Source organism: Vulpes vulpes, chromosome 13 (genome assembly GCF_048418805.1).
Source record: "Vulpes vulpes isolate BD-2025 chromosome 13, VulVul3, whole genome shotgun sequence".
In the NCBI taxonomy this organism is placed as follows: Eukaryota; Metazoa; Chordata; class Mammalia; order Carnivora; family Canidae; genus Vulpes; species Vulpes vulpes.
The window spans coordinates 99442029-99466044 of NC_132792.1; the positions used below are offsets into that span (position 1 = coordinate 99442029).

Below are 24016 nucleotides of genomic sequence, written 5' to 3' on the forward strand. Positions count from 1 at the left end.
TAAGGAGAACTAATCACTGTTTAAGATAAATGTACATATAAAGGGAGCATACTATGGTGACTGCAAAAGACAGAGTCTGAAATCAGAATGCCTTGATTCAAATCCTGACTTCACCATATCCAACTGTGTGACCTTGGGCAGGTTCCATAAAGTTCCTGGGCTAATCTAAAGAGCATTCAAGCTCTGGACCAAATGCTAATGAAGGCTCCATATTCTCTAAACTCTAAGGGGGTTAGCGAATCTTTTTTTGGTAAGGGCCAGATAGTAAACATTTTAGTATCTTTGGGCCATATAATCTCTGTTATAAGGTCTCAACTCCGCTGCTGCTACTGCAGTGTAAAAATAGCCACAGGTAACACATAAACAACGGACAAGGTGCACGGTTATATCCTTTTTTCTTAAAAGATTTTATTTATTTATTCATGAGAGATACAGAGAGAGAGAGAGGCAGAGACACAGGCAGAAGGAGAAGCAGGCTCCATGCAGGGAGCCCGACATGGGACTCGATGATCAGACTGGGATCACGCCCTGAGCCAAAGGCAGATGCTTAACCACTGAGCCACCCGGGCATCCCACATGGTTGTATTCTAATACAACTTTATTAATATATAAAAAAAAAAAAGGCAGTTGGTGGATTCGGCCAGCTGGCAGAACTTTGGCAAATACCACTTAGCATCTTTGCTTTTGTTTTTCCCCTGGCAAAGTGTTAACACACAGTTGGCGGTCAAAATCTTTATCACTGTCATTACTGGGATATTGATAACTTTCTATTCCTCTAAAACTAAATACAGTAAACTTATGATTACTCAAGAATGAATATTAAAATTAATTACATAAAATATTTTGTTCATTCACACAAAGTGACAGGAATAGCAAATAAAAGGTTGTGTGCAAATCATGCACATGATAAAAATATTTTGTGTCCAATGGGGAATGAATGGGCCCTGGCCAGTTGAGAATATGGTTCTGGTAGCCTATCGACATGTGTCACCTGGTGGTATTTTGAGAACAGCTTGCACAAAGGCAATGACAATGTACTAATCCAATCCCTAGTGAAACTCTCCTCTTGTGAAATCAGTAGCAAAATATACTAGTATTTGCAGGTGGGTGTAAGTGGCCGAATAACTTGAGAACATAGCAGAGTGTGCCTCAGCTAACAATAAAAATGTTGAAAGTGGTCTCCACAGCTGTGTCCAGATTCAGCCATCTGTCAGTTTGGTTAGCAGGAAGATTTTATAAAACAATCATTTAAAAGAATCAAATACACCATGGTTATAAAATTTCACTCTCTGCTTGAGAGAGTGCCTGGGTTGGTTGCCCACACCAGGGCTGGCTCCTGAGATGGGTCAGAAGTGCATGGAGACAGACCCTCTGGCTCAAGCAAAGATTCCTTGACTGGGGGAAGTGACTCTTTTGGTCTCAAGGGACTTTCTTATATCTGTACTCTCCCCCTCTGTCTAGGCATCTAGACTGGATTTAAAATTTTAGCTTCTGTCACCCAGATTGTATACCTGAATTTATTATTTTTTTTCTGTAATAACCTGGCTATTCAGGTTGCTTCTCCAGATTCTAACTTTGTTAATACTAAAATGTGCTCAGTTTTGCAAGCCATGCTTAACCTGTTAACTAAGTCTTACTCTTTGCCTTTTCTAAAGCCTGATTACCTGAAGTCTTCTAATAAATTGTGGCTAAGTGCCCAGCCTCACTGGTCCTACCAGTCACACCTGCGTGCTACAAGTCAGCAACACCATATGCAACATTGGTCATATGACCACCAGCAAGTGCATTAGGAGTTTAGCCTCTCAAGTCACATAGACCTGGGTTCGAACACTGGAAGTGTCTATGGCACAGGGTTGTTGGGAAGATTATAGGAGAAATGTAAACTGAGGGCAGAGCACAGAGCCTGACACAGATCAAATATGTAATGAGTGCTAGCATTTATGAATGTTATCGTCATTTCCTGAAGACATCAGGGATTTCAAAGAATGAAATTCAAGTTGTCATGGGTGTCAATCAACCCTGTAGACAGACTTATAAAAATTAAGAGGTTTGGGAAGAGGGCCCAATGCACGAACTTTCTATGAGCACTTCTCAGGCGTGTGACGTCCTAAGTACAGAAATAAAAAACGAATAGGATCCCTGCCCTCCCAGAATTTAAGGTTGGAAGCAGGACTGGACACAAAAGCTCAAAACAAAGTAGACATGGAATGCTGTGGATCATAAAGCAGAGATACTTGATCCAGATGGGATTCCAAGGGAGGATGTCTTGAGATGAGTCTTAGTGGCTAAACAGAGTTATTAGGCAGGCTAAGACCATGGACTAACGCCGGGGAAGTATGAGGTTCCCTGCATTGGTACAGAGGTATAGGTGGCTCAAACCTATTGCAGTTTAACATGTAGCGTGGTGGGGCAATGTGAGGAGAAACTAAGTCATCAACCCTCAGAGTTCCCATTCCCCAAATCCAAGTCCCAACTCATAGGACTGTGGGTAGGTTCTTACCCCATCTCAGGCACCTAAATTCCACTGAACGTGCCTTCTGTGTCATGGAAGGTCTGGGGACCTCAGCTACAGAAATACTGACACTAACTCCCACAAATTACATAAGAATTAAATTTCTTAAAAAAAAAAAAAGGCAATGGTCACTCATACAGCAACTACATCTGGATCTTTAGGATTTTGAAATCCTGGGCCACTACAAAGAGCTCCTATCATGACTCCCTTTATCCTGAAATCGCATGTGATCATTTACATGTGCACGTTCCTATCCCTGATCAAGAAGATGTCAGTGTCCCAGGGAGCACTGGGAACATTCTGCAGGTAAGGGAAAGCTGCCCTCCCTAGTTTTTGTGAGCCTTACATACAGTGTCTCCATTTTCATGAGCTACTGCATTTTCTGTGTCTTCTGTGACCAGGGACCCACTTCCTTCCAGCATATCTGCATGGGTCACAAAACAATGCACATGAGCTAGCACTCTATTCTGGGTGGGTCACTATGAGAAAACTCTTCTCAAAGAAAGTCAGAAAAGATTCTCTAAACTTAACACTTAACAGGGTGGGGCAGAGACTTCCAGCGGGTCACCGAACTCATTCCTCCTTCTTACTGGGTACCTTAGCCAAAGGCATTTCCTAGGGGACAGAGAATGGAAGTGATGCGTGCCATGCCTAGCCCATAAAAATCTCCCACAAATCATCCTCCCTGCCCTCTGGTTATTTAGGGATTGCAAGTATGCATGGCTGGGGTGACCCTGGAAGCCACATGTGCAGAGCTGGGGAGCCGCTGGTCTTCTGGGTCCCTTATGACTGCATGGAGTAGAGTAGCGTGGATCTTTCCTCCCCACCTCCAATACCCATGACCTGAAACCCAATTACCACGAAGTAAGTGAGAAGTGCATTTCAACCAGGCTACCAGACTTAGGTCATTGAAATTTTAATTTGTTATAGCAGCTATCCTATTTTAACCAATTCATCTGGCTAAGTATATCTGTGGCAATCTGCTTTCTTTCCCTTTAAAATAACCAACCAACCAACCAACCAAACAAACAAACACAGTACTACAGAAAATTGTTCCATGGTTTCTAGCACTATGGGACCTTCCCCTAATAGAAATCTGTTTTTTGTTAATCCCAAGACTAATAATCATATAATTTAATCAGAGTCAGCAAAAAATAGATTTTTATAAAGGACTGGCTTATAATATAAGTCAAGAAAGCTGGCCTGGGACAAAAAGAAGAAAATAAAAACAATCACCAGAACATATCTGCCTTGCTTAAAGCAAGAAGCCTCTTTTAGTTTCCAATACTTATTCTCAAGACAGAATGCTGGCCATGTTTCTAGATCTTTCAACTTTTTGGAAAGGCTTGGGAGATCCAAAATTTATGTGAAATTTTTCAGTTTTTACACTTTGCAAGCTCAATAAAAAAAAAATCCAGACGCACCCCTTCCCCACCCACCTGATGAAATATGACTTTTAAAGTGACAGAGAATCTACCTTTCAGACATGTACCCCAAATCATTAAGGGTTGACATCAGATACTTTCTCTGAGACCTCAGAACCATCTCTGATGAGAAAGAAAAACTCCAGCTCGAGAGCAAGACTCTAAAAACTTAAGAACCAAATGTGGGAATTCAGATTAGAGTACTCACAATCCTGGAGTGTGAAACCTCCTGAGCCCAAGAGGTGCTGGGCCTTGTCTGAAGAAATGAGAGATAAGAATCTAGCCGACTGTGATGTTCCACTCAGCAGCAGCTGTGTAGGAAGTCAAACCTAGTACCCAGGCAATAGTAAGGGCCAAGAATCCAAGAGTGAGCAAGAGAACACCAATGAGGAACTTTTAATTACTCACACTTTCTGTCACGACCAGCCCTGATTTAAGTTTGTCTGTGGAGAGGGCAAGCCCTGCTTCCTTAATGCTGTCCTTGAACCAGCAGGCATGGTTCAGGAGATCTCAGTGTTGACTCACTGTAATCTGTAATCTGTGAAACCTCCTAACATGGACAACAGATCCTCTCTTACAGATCCAGAGTCCTTAAGGAGTTCAAAGGCCCCAAACTCAGAATTGGACATTTCCCAAGTCAAATTTCAAGAGCAGAGGAAGCTGCTGGATGTCCCAGAGTCTACTTCAAGGAAAGGATGGCCTTCTTCTGATAAATTCAAAATGACATTTGGAAAACTGTTTTTTTTTTAATTAAAAAAAATTATTCATGAGAGACACAGAGAGAGAGGCAGAGACATAGGCAGAGGGAGAAGCAAGCTTCCCATGGGGACCCTGATGTGGGACTTGATCTCAGGACCTTGGGATCACGACCTAAGCCAAAGGCCAGATGCTCAACCACTGAGCCACCCAGGTGCCCTGAAAGGTGTTGTTTTAATCACCTGGTTGAACCTGAGTTTTGCCAAGGATGGTACAGATCTGGTAAACGTATCACTTTCTCTGGACAGAGACTTAATCTCCACTTCAGTACTTTTTAGCAGCGTGTGTCTACTCTACTCTACTGTGGGAGGGTCAAGTGAAATAATGTATAGAAAGCACTTAAGTACAGTGCCTAATTCATAGGGTACCCCAAACAATAGCTTCTGCTATTATTATGAAGAATGAAACCATATAATGGTGAGTGATTTAGGTAGAGGTTGTTTAAAGTGGGCACCAGTGACTGTTGTAAACATAATACACATTCCACAAATGTTTATTTAATATAAAAGCAATCGTAATTAAGCCTAAGCTTTAAAAAGCAGGAAGCTAACAGTTTCTGTTTCCTATCCTGGGGCTAGAGGGATGGTTCCATGAAATGTGAGCCATCGGCTATATTGTACATTCACCCTGATTTTATTCGTGATGCTAATATGAAGGGAGCTCATTGCAAAAAACATGAAAAGCTACACAGTATCTGCAACGAGCCCCATTGACCAAAAGTGCACCGATGAACATTTACTAATGAGGGTAATTAAACATGACTTGATAACCACCAAAAGCCCTGCTGAGTGTGGCAGTGAAGCAGATAAAGAAGAAACTTCGCCCTCTGAAAAGAGAACAGACATTATACTAAAAGTGTCTGTCCAACAGTCAACAGATGCTCCTATTCAGAAAGCATCTAATGCTAGCTTCAAATATGGGACCAACTTGGGGCCCAACAACTTAACCCAGAGCACAGTATCTACGTGCACTGGGAAGAGTCTACTATACACAAGACAAAAAATACAGGTGTGTTGTTGTTTTTCTTTTTGTAGGCTTCTGAGCTATTTTGCTAAAGAAATTACCAACCTGTATCCTGGCACAGATCTAAGACAGCAAGAGATGCTAATCAATGGCCTTGAAGATAAGGACTACCCTTGGAAAGGATTGCTTTGCTTTGTTTTCTTTCTAATCAGTTAGCTCCTTAAGGAGGATACACTCTCTTGGCAGGAAAAATAGGAATTCTGGCTAAGCCAGCCTGTGGCTAGGTTTTACAGCCTTCCCAGCATAGCTGCCTTTGCCTGTCACTACAGTTCCTATCTGGCTTCACCAACTGCCTCAACTACCCTCTGCGACCTGCCCATTCTTTGAAAAAGCTGCTGATTCTTTGGGATTGTCCAGTGGAGACATCAAGCAGGCCACCGCCTGATTATGACAAGCCACGTCTGCCTTGTAAGGCACAGTCTCCATCCACATCTAGAGGTAACACACATGCTCCATAAAATACTGCCTATGTGTAATAAAAATCAACTATAACTTGTCTAAGATGTAACATGGCAGCAATCCCATTTCCTAAGCCTACTCTTGTAGAGAGATATCTTCCCCCTAAAACTAATAAAAATGTATAAATCATATTCTGTTGCCAAAAAGGCTTAATGCATGCTACAGAGAAATAAGTCATGGGAATGAAAGAACAGATGGAATACAGTCAGTGGTATTGTCACAGTGTCATATGCTAACAGGCGGTAGCCACACTTGTGAGCATTATAACCTAATGGATAGACTTGTTGAATCACTAGGTTGTACACCTGACATCAATGTAACATTGTGTGTCAACTATACTCAGAAAAAAAAAAAAAGTAATACACTTTCTAACATGTGAGAAAGTCACATGTGAATTATGGAAAATAGAAATAGAATGTATTTCACAAAGCTGAACTTCTCAGGAATGGACCATAATTTTAAGATTTAAAGCAGTAATATCTTGTTTAGAAAATGGGAAAGTGGAGTTTCTGGGTGGCTCAGTCAGTGAAGAGTCTGCCTTCAGCTCAGGTCACAATACTGGGGTCCTGGAATCGAGCCCCACATGGGGTTCCCTGCTCCACGGAGAGCCTGCTTCTTCCTTTCCCTCTGTTGCTCCCCCTAACTTGTGAGTGGTCTCTCAAATAAAAAAAATATATATTTAAAAAAAAAAGAAAATGGAAAAGTATTTGGATTAAAGTCACGTAAAAAGTAAGAGTATTAAATAAAAGGTTTAGTTTTTTTTTTTTTTAAGAAAATAAAAGTAAATGAGAAATTCCACCAAAAACTTTGATCCAAATCTTGGTGAATTCAGTTGGAGAATTTATACAAACAGACAGGAAGACATTGTAAAGTGATATCAATGAAAACAAGTGGTACCAGCCCAAGAAGAGGGAGGCAGAGCAAGCAGTCCAGCACAGGGTCAGGAAGCCAGCCCATACACCCACACGCACAGAGCCACCTGCCTTATGACAAGTGGACCTCTGCAGTGCGGTGGAGAAGGGTTATCTTTTTAGTAAACACTGTTGGGCATCAGGGAAGAAAACAAAAAAGAACTCTGATAAATATCTTATAGCAAATGAATAATCCATTAGAGACAGATCACAGACTTAACATGATAGGTAAAATAATAAAGCTTTGAGAAGACAACATGAAGTGTTTTGGTTTTCTTTTCTTTTCTTTTTCTTTTTTTTTTTTTTTTTAAGGAGAAGAATTCATTACTTCAGAGCAGACAAAGTTTTCTTAAATGGGACATAAGTGTATTTCCTAATGGAATAAAATTGCTATACTGGGGCAGCCCGGGTGGCTCAGTGGTTTGGCACCACCTTTGGCCCAGGGCCTGATCCTGGAGACCCAGGATCGAGTCCCGTGTCGGGCTCCCTGCATGAAGCTTGCTTCTCCCCCTGCCTGTGTCTCTGCCTCTCTCTCTCTCTCTCTGTGTCTTTCATGAATAAATAAACAAAATCTTTAAAAAAATTGCTATATTGGGCTTCATTAAAATTAAAAAAAAAAAAAACCTTTGCTCATCATAAGACACCATTAAGAGAATAAAAAAGTAAGCTATGAGATAGGAGAAGATATTGACAATATGTTTATCTGACAAAGAAATAATATCCATAATATATAAGGACCTCCTACATATCAATAAGGGCAGACAACTGTAATAGAAAAGTAGACAAAAGGCTGAACAGAAACCTCACAAAGGTATCAAAATGGTAAGTAAGTCAGTAGGAACATCTTGATTAAATCATACTGAGATATATGCCACCAGAGGGGCTAAACTTTGAAGACTAGAACAAGCCAAGTGCTAGTGAGGATGTAGGGCCATTGAAACTCTCATGCCCCACTATGGTGAAGGGAGATGTCAATTGGTACAATTACTGGAAAACTAGCAGGTTGGTGTTAAAACTGCACACAGATACATTCTAGGATGGAGAAGTTCAATCCCTATGCACATACCAACAGAAATGCACCAACATACACACACAAGAATGTTCACAGCAGTTGTATTCATAATAATTCAACTGCATGAACTCTGTCCAAGTATAGTAGAATGGATGAATAAAATGTGGTTAATTCCTACAACAGAATACTTCTTAGCAACTATAAAAATGAACTACTTCTGTATATAGCACGGATGAATCTTATAGATATAAGTCTGAATAAAGGAAGCCAGACACGAAAAGTACCTACTGTATGATACCATTTACCTAACGAAATCTAAAACCCAGTTATGCTGTTCTGTGGTGATAGAAATAAAAAAATACTAGTTACTTTTGGCAGAGGGCATACTTCCTGGCAGGGGATACAAAGAAGACTCCCAGGGTGCAGGAAATGCTCTTGTTGACATGCATGGTGGTTACACTCTTAAACCTTGTAGGAAGCCTTCGGTTTCTGGTTGGGATATAGAGTCATGAGACTATTATTCACATGCTAGTATTAGCAAACAAGCCAGTTAAGTTACCAAATCACAGATTTTTGAAGCCATAATTCAGAACATAATGAGGCTACCTGAATAAATATAAAGAAGCTAACAAGCTCCAAGAGAAATAAGACCCATAGCTGCTTTGATCTCTGGAGGAGGAGAGAATGGAAGAACAAAGGAATCTGCCATTAAGAAGGTCCAGGCTTCCAGTTACAGAATGAATAAGTTATGGGAAGAAAAGGCACAGTACAGGGAATACAGTCAATGACATTGTAATATTGTTGTATGAAGACAGATGGTTGCTACACTTGTGATAAGCATGGTGTAACATAAAGACTTGTTGAATCATTATGTTGCACACCTGAAACTAATATAATATTGTACATCAACCATACTTCAATAAAAAAGGGAACACTAAAGCCAATAAATAAAATATTTTTAGAAACTTTATCTGGACCAAAAAAAAGAGGTAGAGGGGAGGGAGCATAAGGATAACTCACCCAGACTTGCAAAGAAATTTTAGTGGCTATGCATGGACAAACCTCATGGATTTGCATCTTGAGGGAGTGTATACCCTCCATCAACTCTTTCCCACAACCCCCTATCTGCTCCTTAAGGGAGTGCACCAAAGGGCCAAAGACCTGTCATGCTAAGGAGGAAGTCTGGATTTAATAATTTCTAAAGAGTTAGTGGGAGTGTGAAGCCAGAGACAGGACACTCATTAGGATGCTACTGGAGGACAATGATGATTCTGATCTAAGTTAAGGCGGTGGCCTTGGTGATGCGATAAGCAAATTGATTTCATAAAAACACTTTAGGTAGAGACAAATCCTTGGTATAGCATTCTCACACTGCATATTTTATTCTGCTAGTATGAGGTAAGCCATAGAATGAATAAAAAGCCAATTATTTAATTTTGTCACAATTTTCTCTTTTTTTAAGATGTATTATTTGAGAGAGTGTGAGAGTACACACAAAGGGAGAGGGGCAGAGGGAGGGAGAGAGAGACAGAGAGAATCTTAAGCAAACTCCTGCTGAGCACAAGGCCCGATGCAGGGCTTGATCTCATGATTCTGAGATCATAAGCTAAATCAAAATCAAGAGTCGGACGCCCAACTAACTGAGCCACTCAAGAGTCCCCAATTTTTTCACAATTTTCTATAATGAGAACTGCAACTGGAAATCATGACAGAGAATCCAAGATGGACAGAGGCTTTTAATTTAGATGAACATGGCATCACAGAACCAAGAGGCTAGCTACCAAAAGATAAAATAGGAAAATCAGTACTAAATAAAGAAATCAGACACAGAGAACAATATAGAGAAAATTTCAGAAAAATCTTTGGACTATTGGGGAAGTTTCCAATAGGAAACAAAACATACCTGTCTAAAAGCTTACCTGGGGCAAAGGAAACTTCAGAGGTCAGTGAAAGAAGAGAATGAACATTTATAACGATGATTTTTAATAAATCTTAGAGTAAGTAAGTTTGACTTATTTGATCTCAAGAACCAATCTAAGTGGATAAAGTCAATAAAGGAAGTCAGTCTTTCCTAAAATAGCTACAACAATAGAATCTCATTAAACACTTTCTCAAAGAGATTGGCGGGGAGAAGGGAGAAAGATAGATCAGGTGACTCTAAGTGCCCTCTAAGTGTCAGACTCCCAGATGTTGAGAATGATCTTGGTTCTTGCCCCTGGGGCTCCAATTCTAGCAGCATCCAGTTATGACTTTTGGCCTTCCAGTTATTACCATTTTTACTGGAGCTTCACAGAATTGGGTTTAAATTTCTGCCTAGAAAATCATGCACAATGTCATGAAAAATAAAATACCAAAAGTAGAAGATTTATGAGATAATGTGATCAATATACGTTTGCTGATCTTGAACATAGCTCAGGAGAGTGAAAGGATAGATTAATTAAGGATTAAGCCAAACATGAATTTTAATATCCAAAGACATTTATAAGCAAGAAACCCTGGGGCATATTTATAGAGCCACTTTAATTAGTCAGTATTCGAAGCAGCTTTACACATGAGTCAAGTTTTCAACATATTTTAATAAGCATCTCTTCTAAATGCGAGAGCTGAGGTACTATAAACCAAGCATGGAATCTGGAATCCGAAAAGGTGGACCTCAGTTCTGGCTCTGCCAGTTACAAGCTCTGAGAGCTAATCACTTAACTTGCTACAAATGGAAAATGGGAAACTAATGAGTTGCCACAAAGATTAAACACAACAATGGACGTGAATGTGCTTTGTAAAACAAAAAGTGACATAGGGGTGCCTGGGTGGTGTAGTTGGTTGGGCTCCGACTTTTAGTTTCCGCTCTGATCTGATTGTAGGGTCATGAAATTGAGCCCCACAACTTGCTCAGCTCAGAGACTGCTTTAGATGCTCTCTCTCCTCTCTCTGCCTCTCTCCCCACTTGCAGTTGCCTGCTCTAAACAAATAAATAAATATGTTAAAACAAACAAACAAAAAAGCAAAACAAACCACCCCAAAAGTGATGAACTATTTCCTCAAATGAATAGAGAAAAGGAAAAGAAAATATATTCATGAAAATTTGTTTTTATTCAAGTAAACAGCCTCATCACTAATGTCCACATATATACTTAAGACAGAGTACATCTAAATTTACTGATAATGATACAAGACCCAAGAATTCTGGCTTCTTTTTTTGACTATTGCCCCAAAGTTTGTATTTGTAAGTGGAAATAACATAATTACCAAAGTACCTAAAATACAGTCACCTGTCATGGTGACTCCTTATAGATTACGTTAGTATCTTCCAGGTAATTACAAGAGGTACTATATCAGGATAGAGTTAGTTTAGGCTGTGATGTCAGACAGATCTGGATTCAAACCCTGTGTCTATCACTTCCTACTTTATGAGAATCCAATCATCTTTAGCTCTGTTTTCTATCAAAAGGGGAGACAATCACAGTATAATATCACAGGTTTCAAAGATTTAAGAGATAACAGCATTTAGTGCACTTAGCAATATCTACAATTTTCTCTTGAGCACATAAAGGTGTCCCACATAATGAACATCTCTCATCCTTGAATATGTATGCAGCTCCTCATGTACATTGATACAGAAACTTATGTTATTTTATAGCCAGACAGGAACTTTGACACTAATGAGCCAGGCATCACAAAAGACTCCATGGATACAAAGATGAACTAGGTATTGTCTCTAATTTCGAATACTCCTCAAAGAACTTAACACTTGTGAAGGCAGATATTTGTTGGTTCTGCCTACTCCTGTAATCTTCAGTGATAAAATAGTGTATGAAATATTGAACTTGCTTGGTAAACGTTTGTAGAATGAATTATCTAGTGCTTTTCCTGTGTACATATGTGTGTGTGTGTGTGTGTATGTATAAATATATATATATATATATATAAACCCCATTGTAGAAACTAATTTTAGTTATATTTTAGATATCCAATGAAGAAAAACTCTGAAGAAAAATATTTTTATTAGCATTATTATAATGGAAGCTGGGTTTAAATACTAGCTCTTTAAACAATGTTAATGATTTTCTTACAAAATAAATACAATGACATTTGGTACTTTGAAAAAAAATCAAGAAATGTGCAGCACACCTAGGGAAGACTTCCCTCTAAATATTTGATAATGTGATAAACAGAAAACGTGGGACCATTTCCTTACTTACTGTGTGTATTAACATCTGTCCTACCACTTGGATTACATGATCACAAAATTTCACCTTAAAGGTTTAAAATATAGCTCACCTGGTCTTCTTCTCCTCCACCTTCTTCATCATATTTTAAAATATTATCTCTTACATCATCTTCTGGATCAATTAAAAGTTGCTTGGCCTGGCGTTCTTTATCTCGGCGTTTCATCCATACCACAAACATCAGAACAAGGACTGAGTAGAAAAAGAAAAAAAAAACCCATAGTGTCATAATTTTAAAAATATGACCTTTCCAATCATAGCTTTTAACACTAAAAACATACTTATATAGGTCAAGAGCTTGTAAGGCACCTTCCAGTCTGTTAGCTCTTTCTGGCCTGCTATGAAAAGATAGAACACCAAGCTGGCCTGGAGCACTGGACATGGAGGCTGAAACCCTGGGTTCCAGAACCTGGTGCCCTGTGGACTCACTGGCTCAATGTCCATCCTCAATTTTATCATTTACCTCTGACTTTGGCTTATTGGAGGATGGGATACTCCTAATATAATGGTCTTTAAATTCTAAGCCCACAAACATAGTAAGTCAATTGTTACTTGTTCTGTAACTGCTATCTGACTGAGGTGGGTCAGCCATCATGAGCTCTCCACATCAGAACAGTATTCCTCTACCCCAAGGTAGGTGCTTGCCAGGACGACTCGAGTAGTAAATTGGAATTGGACCAGCAATAGGGTCTTGAGGATTTTTGACTCCCAAAGGCTGGTGTTTTGCTATTGCACTATTCTGCATTCCCTCTATTAAAATGCATGTTTCAGGTAAGAAGCCGACGGGATTCATTTGAGCATTGAAATAACATTAGGCTTTCATGCTATACACTTTTGTGCCAGGTCTGGCACCATGAATTTTCCAGAGGGTTGATATTAAAATCAGCATCAATTCATTTTCCTGCAAAATGCTGCAGTCACTTCTTCATGCCACAATCCATCATATCTAAGTCTTTCTTGATAAGGCTGGCATATATGCCACATTTTAGTTCGAATTGAAACATATCCCTAAGTGCACATCTAGGAGCGTTCATTCTCTCTAAAACCTGAGGATATCAGTTTACATCCTGAAGCAAGAGATTTAATGACTCCTATTTGAGCACATTTTTATTATTGGCCATAAAAGTAAATATCCTCCTTTTAAAGCCAGATACATGATCTCATTTGCTATTGTTCCAGGGCTAAATCTAGCAAGTGGATTATTAGTATAGCATGCAGGTTTCAAATTATAGTCAAAGTAGTCTCCACACAGGAAGTAAAAAATGCCCAGGCTTCTATAGTAATTGCTTAGAATAAAGGGACAGAATTCTAAATTACCAGAACACTTGTAAATGGAGAAAACATAAAAGAAATGGCCAACATTTTCAAGAAAGTGATTGGTGCATAGCAGGATCTCACAATAAACTAAGTCCTGCTGCTATTTAACAATAAAACACAGAGCCCAGGCAATTTATCCTTTTAACCTGCATGCTTAGAAGTGGCTCCTAAAGTACTTTCCAGTGGTTAATTTCTTGCATTCCATTGAACCAAAGATGGCAAAGTATCTGAAAAAGGAGCAATTTCTTAATCTAGACTTGCTCTAAAGACAGACAATTTATTGAGCTATGCAATCATTTCTATTATCAAACGTGCTCTATGAAGTTCAGTCTCTCACTATTTTACCTAGCCCTTCAGAAACAAATACCTTGATCCCTGCATGACTAGAGTTGGCTGCTGACTGTGCTTTATATGAAGGCAAGCTAAGGAAAGCAATATACTTATTTTCCTAAATCATCAACTAAGTGCCATTACTCATACTCAAATCATAAGCTAAGCGCTCACACTTAGGACTGTCTAACATTTTCTATGAAAAGAGTCTGCTACAGCTCACCAAGCCATCAGCATCAGAAAACAGTAACGGGTCACGGGAGAGGTGCGCTGGCTGGGTTTGCCTCAAACAAAGCGCTCGGAACAGTGCTCGGGGATTTTTCTCGCTCTACAGTGGATTTGACTGTCCCATATATGTTTGGCAAGAACACGCTCAGAGATGGAGGGGAGCTGTTCGATTATGTTAAAAGGCAACCGCAAAAAGTTACTTTGCTAAACGTCCTAGGATAGAGAATTAAACTCCAAGAGTCAATGCGAATACTTACTGAGCAGGATGATGATGCACAGGAGGATGGCAATAATGGCACCTGTGCCAAGCCCTGCGCCCACAATTCTATCCACATCTGTGCAGTCCCCATTGGAGTCGCACTGGCAAACCTTCACACGAAGGATGGAAATATTTGATTTGGGGGGATTACCCGAATCTGTGATTATGATTGGAACTTCATAAATTCCAGCTTCAAGAAATTTTATCTTCAAATTAAGCTGAGCAAAATCGCCTATACCAAAAGGGAAAAAATACAGTAGATAGTTAATATATCATGTGATAAAAAAACATGCAACATCTTTCTAGATATATTTATGACTTCATGGTATATATCAAGGAGAACAACTGGGCTGCATTGTGAAGATTTTTTTTTTTAGCTGTAAAACCGTTTAATATCTTATTTAATTTTAAGTAGCTTTTAAAATATATTTAATGAGAAGATTATAAAGGACCTAAAATTAACTTTTCATATCAGGCTTCAAAACCTCGCAGCTGCACATATAGCCAAATAATTAACCTGTTCTTACCATTAAGCCGAGTGATGGTCCAATTTCTCTTAATAGTCACTGGAGACAAAGGAAGATCAAAAGCAAATGGTCCAGCATTTGGATCGATGTCATAATCAAGTGCTGTGATGTTAATTGAATTGGGGTCTGGAGTTTCACAAGTCTCTGCCTCTTGAGGTAACACTTGAGGGGCATTGTCATTAATATCAAGTAAATAGATCTGCAGCGTTCCTGTTCCACTCATAGGGGGGATTCCTTAAAAGGAGACAAATCAGAAACCAATGCTGAACAATTCTTTCCCATAAGTCTCAATTATGGTGAAATTCTCAAAGCTTCTAGCCTGCTTGCCCTTATCATTGCGTAACACCTTGGAAAAAAATCTGGTCGCCATAGCATCTGGCAGACTTTCTCCAACAAGGCCGCTTCTTGCTTCCTTTTCTAAGATGACCCTGAGCCGCTGCTGTGGGTGTGCCCACCTGAGCTCTGTGATAATACCTGTCCCTGCAGAGTGCGATTCTGCACTTTCCCTGCCCTTGCTGCCCATGACTCTGGGCCTTGTGCATACCACGCTCCTCTAGCCACTGTGGGGAATACAAGAGAAGCAGAACATAGGACTCATGACCTTGTGCACTCTACTCTTTTGATGGAGAACCAAGACGTATGCATGAAAGAGCGTGAGTATGCTTTTAAAGCTCAAACACAGCTATGAAACATTCAACCAGTCTACAGACAGGTAACACAGACCCACAGACTTCATCTTGGGAAGGAATTCCATGCAGAAGAGAAATAGAATTTATTGATCAACCAACTACTTGCCTAACCAAGAATTAGGTTGCTCTATATACATTATTTCATTGTAATCCTACAGACGTAGATTTAAACAGATGAGGAACCTAAGGCTCTGTTCATGGTCACAAACTCTTGTAAGTGGTGGAGTTGCTACTAAGAATGGGTCTGTCTGACCCCAAATCCATTCTCATTCACCCCTAAAAATGGTCTGTACTGGAATGCCTGGGTGGCTCAGTGGTTGAGCATCTGCCTTCAGCTCAGGGTGTGATCCTGGGGTCTGGGGATCCAGTCCTGCATCAGGCTCCCCGCAGGGAGCCTGCTTCTCCCTCTGCCTATGTCTCTGCTTCTCTCTCTGTCTCTCTCATGAATAAATGGGTAAAATCTTTAAAAAAAATCACTCTCTACTACTTTTTATGATAATTTGATCTGGTAATTTGGCCTCTGTTATATTATATATTTTTTTCATATTGTATTATTATATGCATATAATGACAGTTATTTTATTTAATGATATAATAGACATTATATAAATAGAATAGGATAGAAATATAAAAAATGTTAAAATAATAAATCTGAGAACCAGAGGTTTAAGTGACCTGCCCAAAAACATGCAACTAGGAACATGCACACATATACCTGCTGGGGAGGAGACAAAGAGAAATATCTCTGGATCTGTCTGAGGAACACAGACAATTCTGAGAGCATGGAGAATAAAAGACGGGGGTGAGATGGCTGCGAACAATATTCTAAAAATGAGTATAGCACCAAGAGCTCTGTGATACTCCATAGTCTGAAGAACTTTCACACTCATTATCACATGTAATATTATTTGACTGTCATAACAACTTTAAAGAATAGGTAAGCCACAAAAACAACTTATCAATAATGAAACAAAGGCACAGAGAATATAAGAGCTTGCCCCACCATTAAAGAGCAGAATGGGGGCTCTGCATCCAGCCCTGATTTAAAGTCAAGTGCATTTGCAAAGCATCACGGCTATACAAATGTAACCACTCACTTCTCTCTCATCTCAAACACCTTTTCAATTAGGAAAAAATACACCTTGGTGAATGACAAATCTGGTTGTAACTCACAACCAACATTCATATGTATAATTTTATAGCCCTTTAAATCTCAACCTAATGGTGCAAGATATATTGCTTTAAGTTCCACCATAGAGGAAAGCTACCACTTACACGCAGCGAGAATATAACACAGACACGAATGCTGTGCTTTGATGTGCAATGGCAGACGCTGCCCCTACTATGATTCTACTCTAAATATTTGAACAGTAGGTCTGACATTAGAAAGGATAAAAAATATTGCTTTGATCCAGTCATCATGTAGACTTATGACAGGTCGTTTTCTTACTGCTTCTTCTTAGGTAGGATTCAGAAAGGTCCACTGAAACTGTTCTTATCAAAAATGTCAACAGGCAAAACTTTTCAAACTGCTCATCTTGAACACCACTTTGTAGCCTGCTAGTTTTATTAGATGCTAACGTTGATAGTCTAGCACTAAATGATGTTCAAATATGGTTGTGATTCAGATTTGAAACTATCAACACATAACAAATATTTATTTGAGTGTTAATGTCAGGCACCATTTTAAAATCTTCTTGTGTACCAGCCACTTTGTCTTACCCAGTACTCTATGAGTTAGGTACTGCTGCCATCTTCCCTATTTTTTTAAAAAGATTTTATTTATTTATTATAGATAGAGAAAGAGAGAGAGAGAGGCAGAGACACAGGCAGAGGGAGAAGCAGGCTTCATGCCGGGAGCCTGATGCGGGACTTGATCCCGGGACTCCAGGATCACGCTCTGGGCTAAAGGCAAGCGCCAAACCGCTAAGCCACCCAGGGATCCCCCATTTTCCCTATTTAAGAGAAGAAGGAAGCAGGCATATTGAAAATCTCATTGCCAATCCCACAGTTAGAAAGTAGTAGAGCTGGAGTCCGGATCCAGGTGGTCAGGCACACCTTTAGATCTTGTACTCTTTTTTTTTTTTAAGTTAATGTTTTTTTTTAAATTTTTTTTAAATTTTTATTTATTTATGATAGTCACACACACAGAGAGAGAGAGAGAGAGGCAGAGACACAGGCAGAGGGAGAAGCAGGCTCCATGCACCGGGAGCCCGACGTGGGATTCGATCCCGGGTCTCCAGGATCACGCCCTGGGCCAAAGGCAGGCGCCAAACCACTGCGCCACCCAGGGATCCCAGACCTTGTACTCTTTAAATGCATGTCATACTGAGGGCTGACAAAGCAAAACAAATCCATAACTAGGTTTACAGAAGTCATTTTTGTCTTATAACTAAAAAGAAGAAGGATGAGGAGGAGGAGGAGGAAAAGAAGAAGAAGAAGAAGAAGAAGAAGAAGAAGAAGAAGAAGAAGAAGAAGAAAGAAGAAGATGATGACAACAACAGCGATCTATTAATCTCAATCATTTAGAATCCTGAAGAGGCCCAGAAAAGAAAAAAAAGCTGCTAGACTCTATGTGCCCAAACTAACACACAAAAGCTTGTGTACTCACTTATCTCAGTTTATGATGAAATTAGGAGTCTCCAATCCATGGCAGACTAGAGGCAGCGAATTACTAAGAGAAAAAAATGCTAGAGACAGACCAACTGATGTCAGCAAATAGACTGGTCATAGGAAATATAAAAAGATCACCTCAAAAACCAGTGTCTGGGCCACGGAGGCACAAGGCTAGACTCATCTTGCAGTAATGAGCTGTCAATGTGCAGGAGAGCAGAAGAACTATAGAGGTTTGTTGTCACAACAGGAGGCTATCATGGAGGTTGTACGGACATTGGGAACATTCATTACAGAAGACAGGGTATATGTGAGAACACCAGTGGAAATGGAAAATAGACATATGGGCCTTAGCTTAATAAAGGTCAGTTTTCTAGACAATTGAGTTTGGGAGAAAACCTCACTTCCCGATGATGCATTCGTGTTCAGGCTCTACTCTCTTTAATGACATACGCGGTAATACAATGACCATATTTGATTACGTACCATTGTCAGAAGCAAGGAAAGTAGCATTATATATGTTGTTTTTCACATTTGGTGATTCTCTGTCCAAAACGGCAATTGTTGTTATTTGCCCGTTCACAGGATCTATTTTTAGCCAATTGGCAGGATCAGATAATTTTGTGTATCTACAAAATGAAAGCATTAGTAAGTTTAAATTTTTTGATATACTTAAAAATAAAGCATTTTTTATAGGTTTAATTCCAAATGTCACCAGCTCACTAATTTGTGTTTTTTGTAGATGATGGTTGAAAATACAGAATAAACACAGAGAAGTATTTCTATGGCAGTTGTGGTGTGTTTTTGTTTTGTTTTGTTTTGGCGACAGTGGTTTAGAGAGGCACATAAAGGTTGCATATGAGCAGGCATTCAGGGAACATCAAATAGGAGTGTGAGGGGAAAGACTGGGCGCCCAGTCTCCCTGCTGTAGATTACTGACAGATACCTCTGTTTAAGTTCTTGCCTAGTTGAGTGGATAGCAATAATGCCGATAAAATAGTTCAACTATTCCTTCTCAGTAAATGGTAGCCCTAATGTATAAGACTTAAGTGACATTATAAACAGAAGTTAAATCTTTTTTTTTTTTTTTTTATCATGGAACACACTCAAAACAACTAACTTATCATGGTGGAGATGAGATCATAATGAGGAAATCCCTATATACCTATTCCTACCACAACCTCCCACACTGGGCCAAACCTCAGAACTACACTCTCCAAAGAAAGTCCCACCATCCATATAAAGTATATTTGGATGCATCAGTAGGTTTACCAGCTTCAACTCCTTTTTATTCTGGATGGACGGTAAGCTTTTCAAGCTCAGATAACCAATACACAGATTGGAAAAAATATCCTATATTTTGAAAGGAAAAAGGTTGTAGGAGTTCAATATGCCTATTAATTAGATATTTATCTATCTTGATATCAAGGTAGAGAAATGCACAAGATATGCAATTATGTGTTAGCAGCAGTTCTGAAAGAAGTTAAATAAAATATGAGCTAATTTAAAAAATTATCATCACCAGCAATGGATAATAGTCATATGGGGTATGCTCTGCCAATGGTCTACTCCTTCATCAGGAAGGATAAATTAGATTTTCCTGAGGTTGGAAATCTTTACAGATATGTTTTATAAGTCCTATAACTACCATGCAGGTAAAAGGCAAAAATAATTAGCTCTTATATCTTGTTTTTGGCATGGGTTTTCTTTTTTTTTCCTGATGTGTGGAGAAGAGATCAATGTTACTGCTTCTGAGAGTCCCCTATTTACTCGAAGTGAAAACTTTTGCAATGTTTGGCATCATAGCACTGGCTAAATTATTATGAAATATAAAAAAATAAAAGGAGGCAGAAGAAAAAGAGGCAGGGAACATTTTTTTTTTCTTCAAATAATACATGAGTGGGTCCATTGTTCTATTTCCTATCTAATATGCTCATTGATCTATTTACTGATAGGAAGCTTCATCAAGGAATTAAAAAGAATTCTGTAATGAGTAGTTTCAGTTCCAGTTCAAATTTCTCATTCAAATGGTAAATACATTTTGTGCACAGCATAAAACATAGAGTATATTTTTTAAAATGCTACACATGGCATTTGATACCTAATATTTTGCTGCATATATCGATCTGGGTCCTGAGCAGTGAACGTTGTCAACATGGTCCCAGCATGAAGGCCTTCTTCTTGGCGAATGATCTTGGGATTTGGGGCAAAATAAGGGTTTTCATTCACATCAATGACTGTGACAGACACAGTTGCCGTTGACTGAGGAGGGTGCTGGATACCCTTGGCTAATGGCACTTGATTTTCAGCAGCAACAGTGAGGACAAACATCCTATTTGTTTCAAAGTCAATTGGCTGGGGAAAAGAAAAGGAAACCATATGTTTTGTAGGAAATAAGTATATTTGCATTCTGCAGTTTATTCTTCTTTTCAACTCTATTTCCAAAACATTAATTTTTCATTCACTACACCATAGGTTCCTCTCAAATGTCTTGGAAGCATGCATTAGCATGGTCAATGATTGAAATATTTATCACAATTGAGCCTGTTTGTGTAAGATATTTGAAAATCTTGGGTATTTCCAAGATTTAGGTTCACGTTCCTACACGTGTAATAATGTGTATTACTATTGCACTGATTGCATTCATTCAGCTACATCTAAAACTTGATTATTCTTAAAAACAGCATCGTTAACCAAAAATACTAAACAACCTGAGGTCAAGTGAGAACCTGAAAATGTCTAGATTATACTCTCAAACATTGGTATCAAGACCACTCCTCATGCAGGAGAACTTTGCACAAAGCTCCAACTTAAAAAATCCAATTTTTTCATAAAGCAAAAAGTTAATTCTACTTAAAAGTATCATTCATAATTTGGAACACATTTTAATTACAGACATGTACACACACACTTATGAAAAATAAAAGCATTTGTAGGTGGAAGGGGCTTTTCTCTTGTTTTTGTTTTTCCCTTACAAATAGCAAACTAAAACTCTGGCTGTCTCCCAAAACAATTTTTTAAGTGTTCTACTGGTCTGTAAAAATCCCAAATCTGAGAACAACACTCTAGATAAAGGCAATGCACAAATAACCCATAATGTAAATATTAACTTCCACAGTTCCATTGGCTCCTACTGTAAAGAGAAAAGTTATCAGGAGCAAGTGATCAGACTGGACTTTCATCTCACTCTTGATTTCCCCTGATCTCCCTCTAGTGGAGGTGCAGATAGACATCACTGTGCCATAAGAATTTGCAAAACAGAGCTTGGAGAGCTCTCATGCCATCATAGGTGGTGTCAGATGGATTAAGAGCGAAGCTAATGAGAAAGCCACATTGTTAGCATGAACAGCATCCAATTTTCTACCCTAGACCACTGCCTCAAAACCTTCAAACACCTACTTTTTTCTTCTCGCACTCTAAAACCACCAATTCAACTTCCCCATCTCAATTACTTTAAACAGGACAGTATAAAAGCCAGAAAGATAGAATTCTTTGACTAATTTCATTAGCTACATGAAAAGTCCATGACATAACATTTATTTATGCTAAGTGGCATGAGCAATTCTGTCCTTAAATGCATGTATTCATCCCTCAGAATGATGCTAAGACCTAGGTATTATTATCCTCCCTACTTTCTGCATGAGGAACCTGAGGCTCAGTGAGGTTTGGCAACTTGCCGAGTTCACACCACTACTGAAAGCAGAGCTGGGATTCGAACACAGATGGTCAGGGCCTGGGGTGTGCTTCTTGGTCACTTAGCTCTTTATATGGAGAAATATCCAGCACCCACCTCCTGGGGAAAATTCTCATTTTACTCACAAAGATATAAAATTCTAGGCAGCTGACATCCCAGAGCACCTTTCTATGCATGGCCCCATTTGGGTTCACTTAGAAATCAACCGTGCTGGGATGGGAAGCAAGGAATCAAATGTCTTCACTGGGGGCTCAAAGGAAGGTATGTTCATATTAAGGCACTTTACAATGATGAGAGCTATGTATTTCTTACACGGGAAGTCAACATCCCCTTGCTTCCAGCACTCTGTGTTGCTTTTGTTTTGCTTTAGACAATTAAAGATTAGAACTAATTTCCTAAAAGCTTGAATATAGCATTAAAAAACAGGAGTATATATTCACAACGTTTTCAAACTGTAGGCCCTCCTCGTCTTTACTAATTCCATTTTACTTTTGTGATATTTTCTGGTTTGTGCTCTGAGTCAATATTCAAAAGTACCTTGAGGAGTAGCAGGTGTGGGGCATCCTTCCTAAAAGCCATCAACTGGTGATCAATACTTCAGGATGTGCTATATCAACAACACATCTCACTACACTGCCAGTTAACATTGTGGAGGACAGTCTTGTCTTCAGAATGTTAAAATTGTCCAGAATGATTTAAACACAATCATATTTCAGGGACAATATGAGAATATCCGTTAGTCTCAATCTAGCCTCAAAGTAAACTATAAAAAAAAAAAACAAAAATAAAAGCAAAAACATAAAACAAATATGACTCCTCAAAATCTAAAGATTTAAAGATGTTTTAAAGAAAAGAAACTCTTAAGATTCAAAAGTAAACTATGGGCTAGGGAGCACGGTTAATGCAGAGTGCCTGTTGGAGAGATGGGAGGCCCAAGTGGCACTTACTTTGACTACGGTGACTAAGCCGTCATTGCTGTTCGGGTCCGTCTGAATGGCAAACCGCCCTGTAGGATCCCCGCCGCTGATCCTGTACGCGGCATTCCAGGCCGGCGTGTGGGGCTGATCCTTGTCAGTCACAGTTAGATTAGCTACTATGACATCTACCCTGTTTTCAGGGACTTCGCCATAGAACTACAAGAAAAACAAACCTCAGTCAGAGGAGTGACGTGGATCGGTGAAGGACAGGGTGTCTTGAGGCCCACACAGCCCTGATTTTACTGCCCCATTAAATCTTTATTACCCACATTAAATGAGGAAATCAGTAATGCAGGTAATCACAGCATTTATGTTTAACTTTAAAAATACTATAACTTTTCTTAGCAGTCAAAATTTCTCCCAAATGATGTTACAGTTTCATTAATATTAAAATTAATGTCCATTTGTGAGTATATGAGTGATTAATGTAGAGTTGGAGAAAAAGGACTCATCTGAGGGAGAGAATTCTCCTCAAGAGATAATATTTAAATGCTTCACAAAGTTGCATAAATCAGTCATGTAGTATCCATTCAATTTCATGAGCCTGAAAATATTTACAAATATTTTATTTTAACAGCACAAAGTATTTTTAGGCCATTTCTTCCTGGTAGCATATTTTAACAACTTCATCAGTGGACTTGGAGACTAGGAGGAAACAAATTACTTAGGTGCCTCATTCAAAAATGAGGAAACCTCTGAGCGAGTAGCCAGTCTATAATTAGGTTAAGCAAGTTCCACCTCTATTTAATGCATTTATTATTCATGACAAAACTTCTCAGTGATGGACCACAGACTGAAGTTCTGTGAGTGACAGTCTGTACTTACTGTCATGGCAGTAAACTCTGGAGGATTGTCATTGACGTCTGTCACCGTGATGACAGCCGTAGCGGTGTTTGAAAGGCCGTATGTAGGATTGCCTTCCATGTCTGTAGCTTGAATTATTAATATATACTGTTGCACTTTCTAAAAAGACAAAAAGATAATGCCTTAGATGAAACCAATTCTTCAAGAAGACACAGCAGTTGTTTTGTAAATAGCTGTTTATTACACATAGGAAGC

The 24016-nt window shown here is 39.1% G+C and overlaps 1 protein-coding gene across 3 annotated transcripts in view; it reads right to left on the reverse strand.

Moving 5' to 3' along the window:
• Positions 1 to 24016, reverse strand: part of CDH2 (cadherin 2) — a 216090-nt gene that overhangs the window by 19594 nt on the left and 172480 nt on the right. For all 3 annotated transcript variants that reach the window (XM_025987992.2, XM_072732109.1, XM_072732110.1), the window contains exons 8-14: positions 23783 to 23920; positions 22928 to 23113; positions 20388 to 20641; positions 18773 to 18915; positions 14985 to 15218; positions 14456 to 14689; positions 12376 to 12515 (exon numbers count right to left, since the gene is read on the reverse strand). In XM_025987992.2, the coding sequence (XP_025843777.2) occupies positions 12376 to 12515; positions 14456 to 14689; positions 14985 to 15218; positions 18773 to 18915; positions 20388 to 20641; positions 22928 to 23113; positions 23783 to 23920 (1329 nt within the window). The remainder of the gene's footprint in view (positions 1 to 12375; positions 12516 to 14455; positions 14690 to 14984; positions 15219 to 18772; positions 18916 to 20387; positions 20642 to 22927; positions 23114 to 23782; positions 23921 to 24016) is intronic.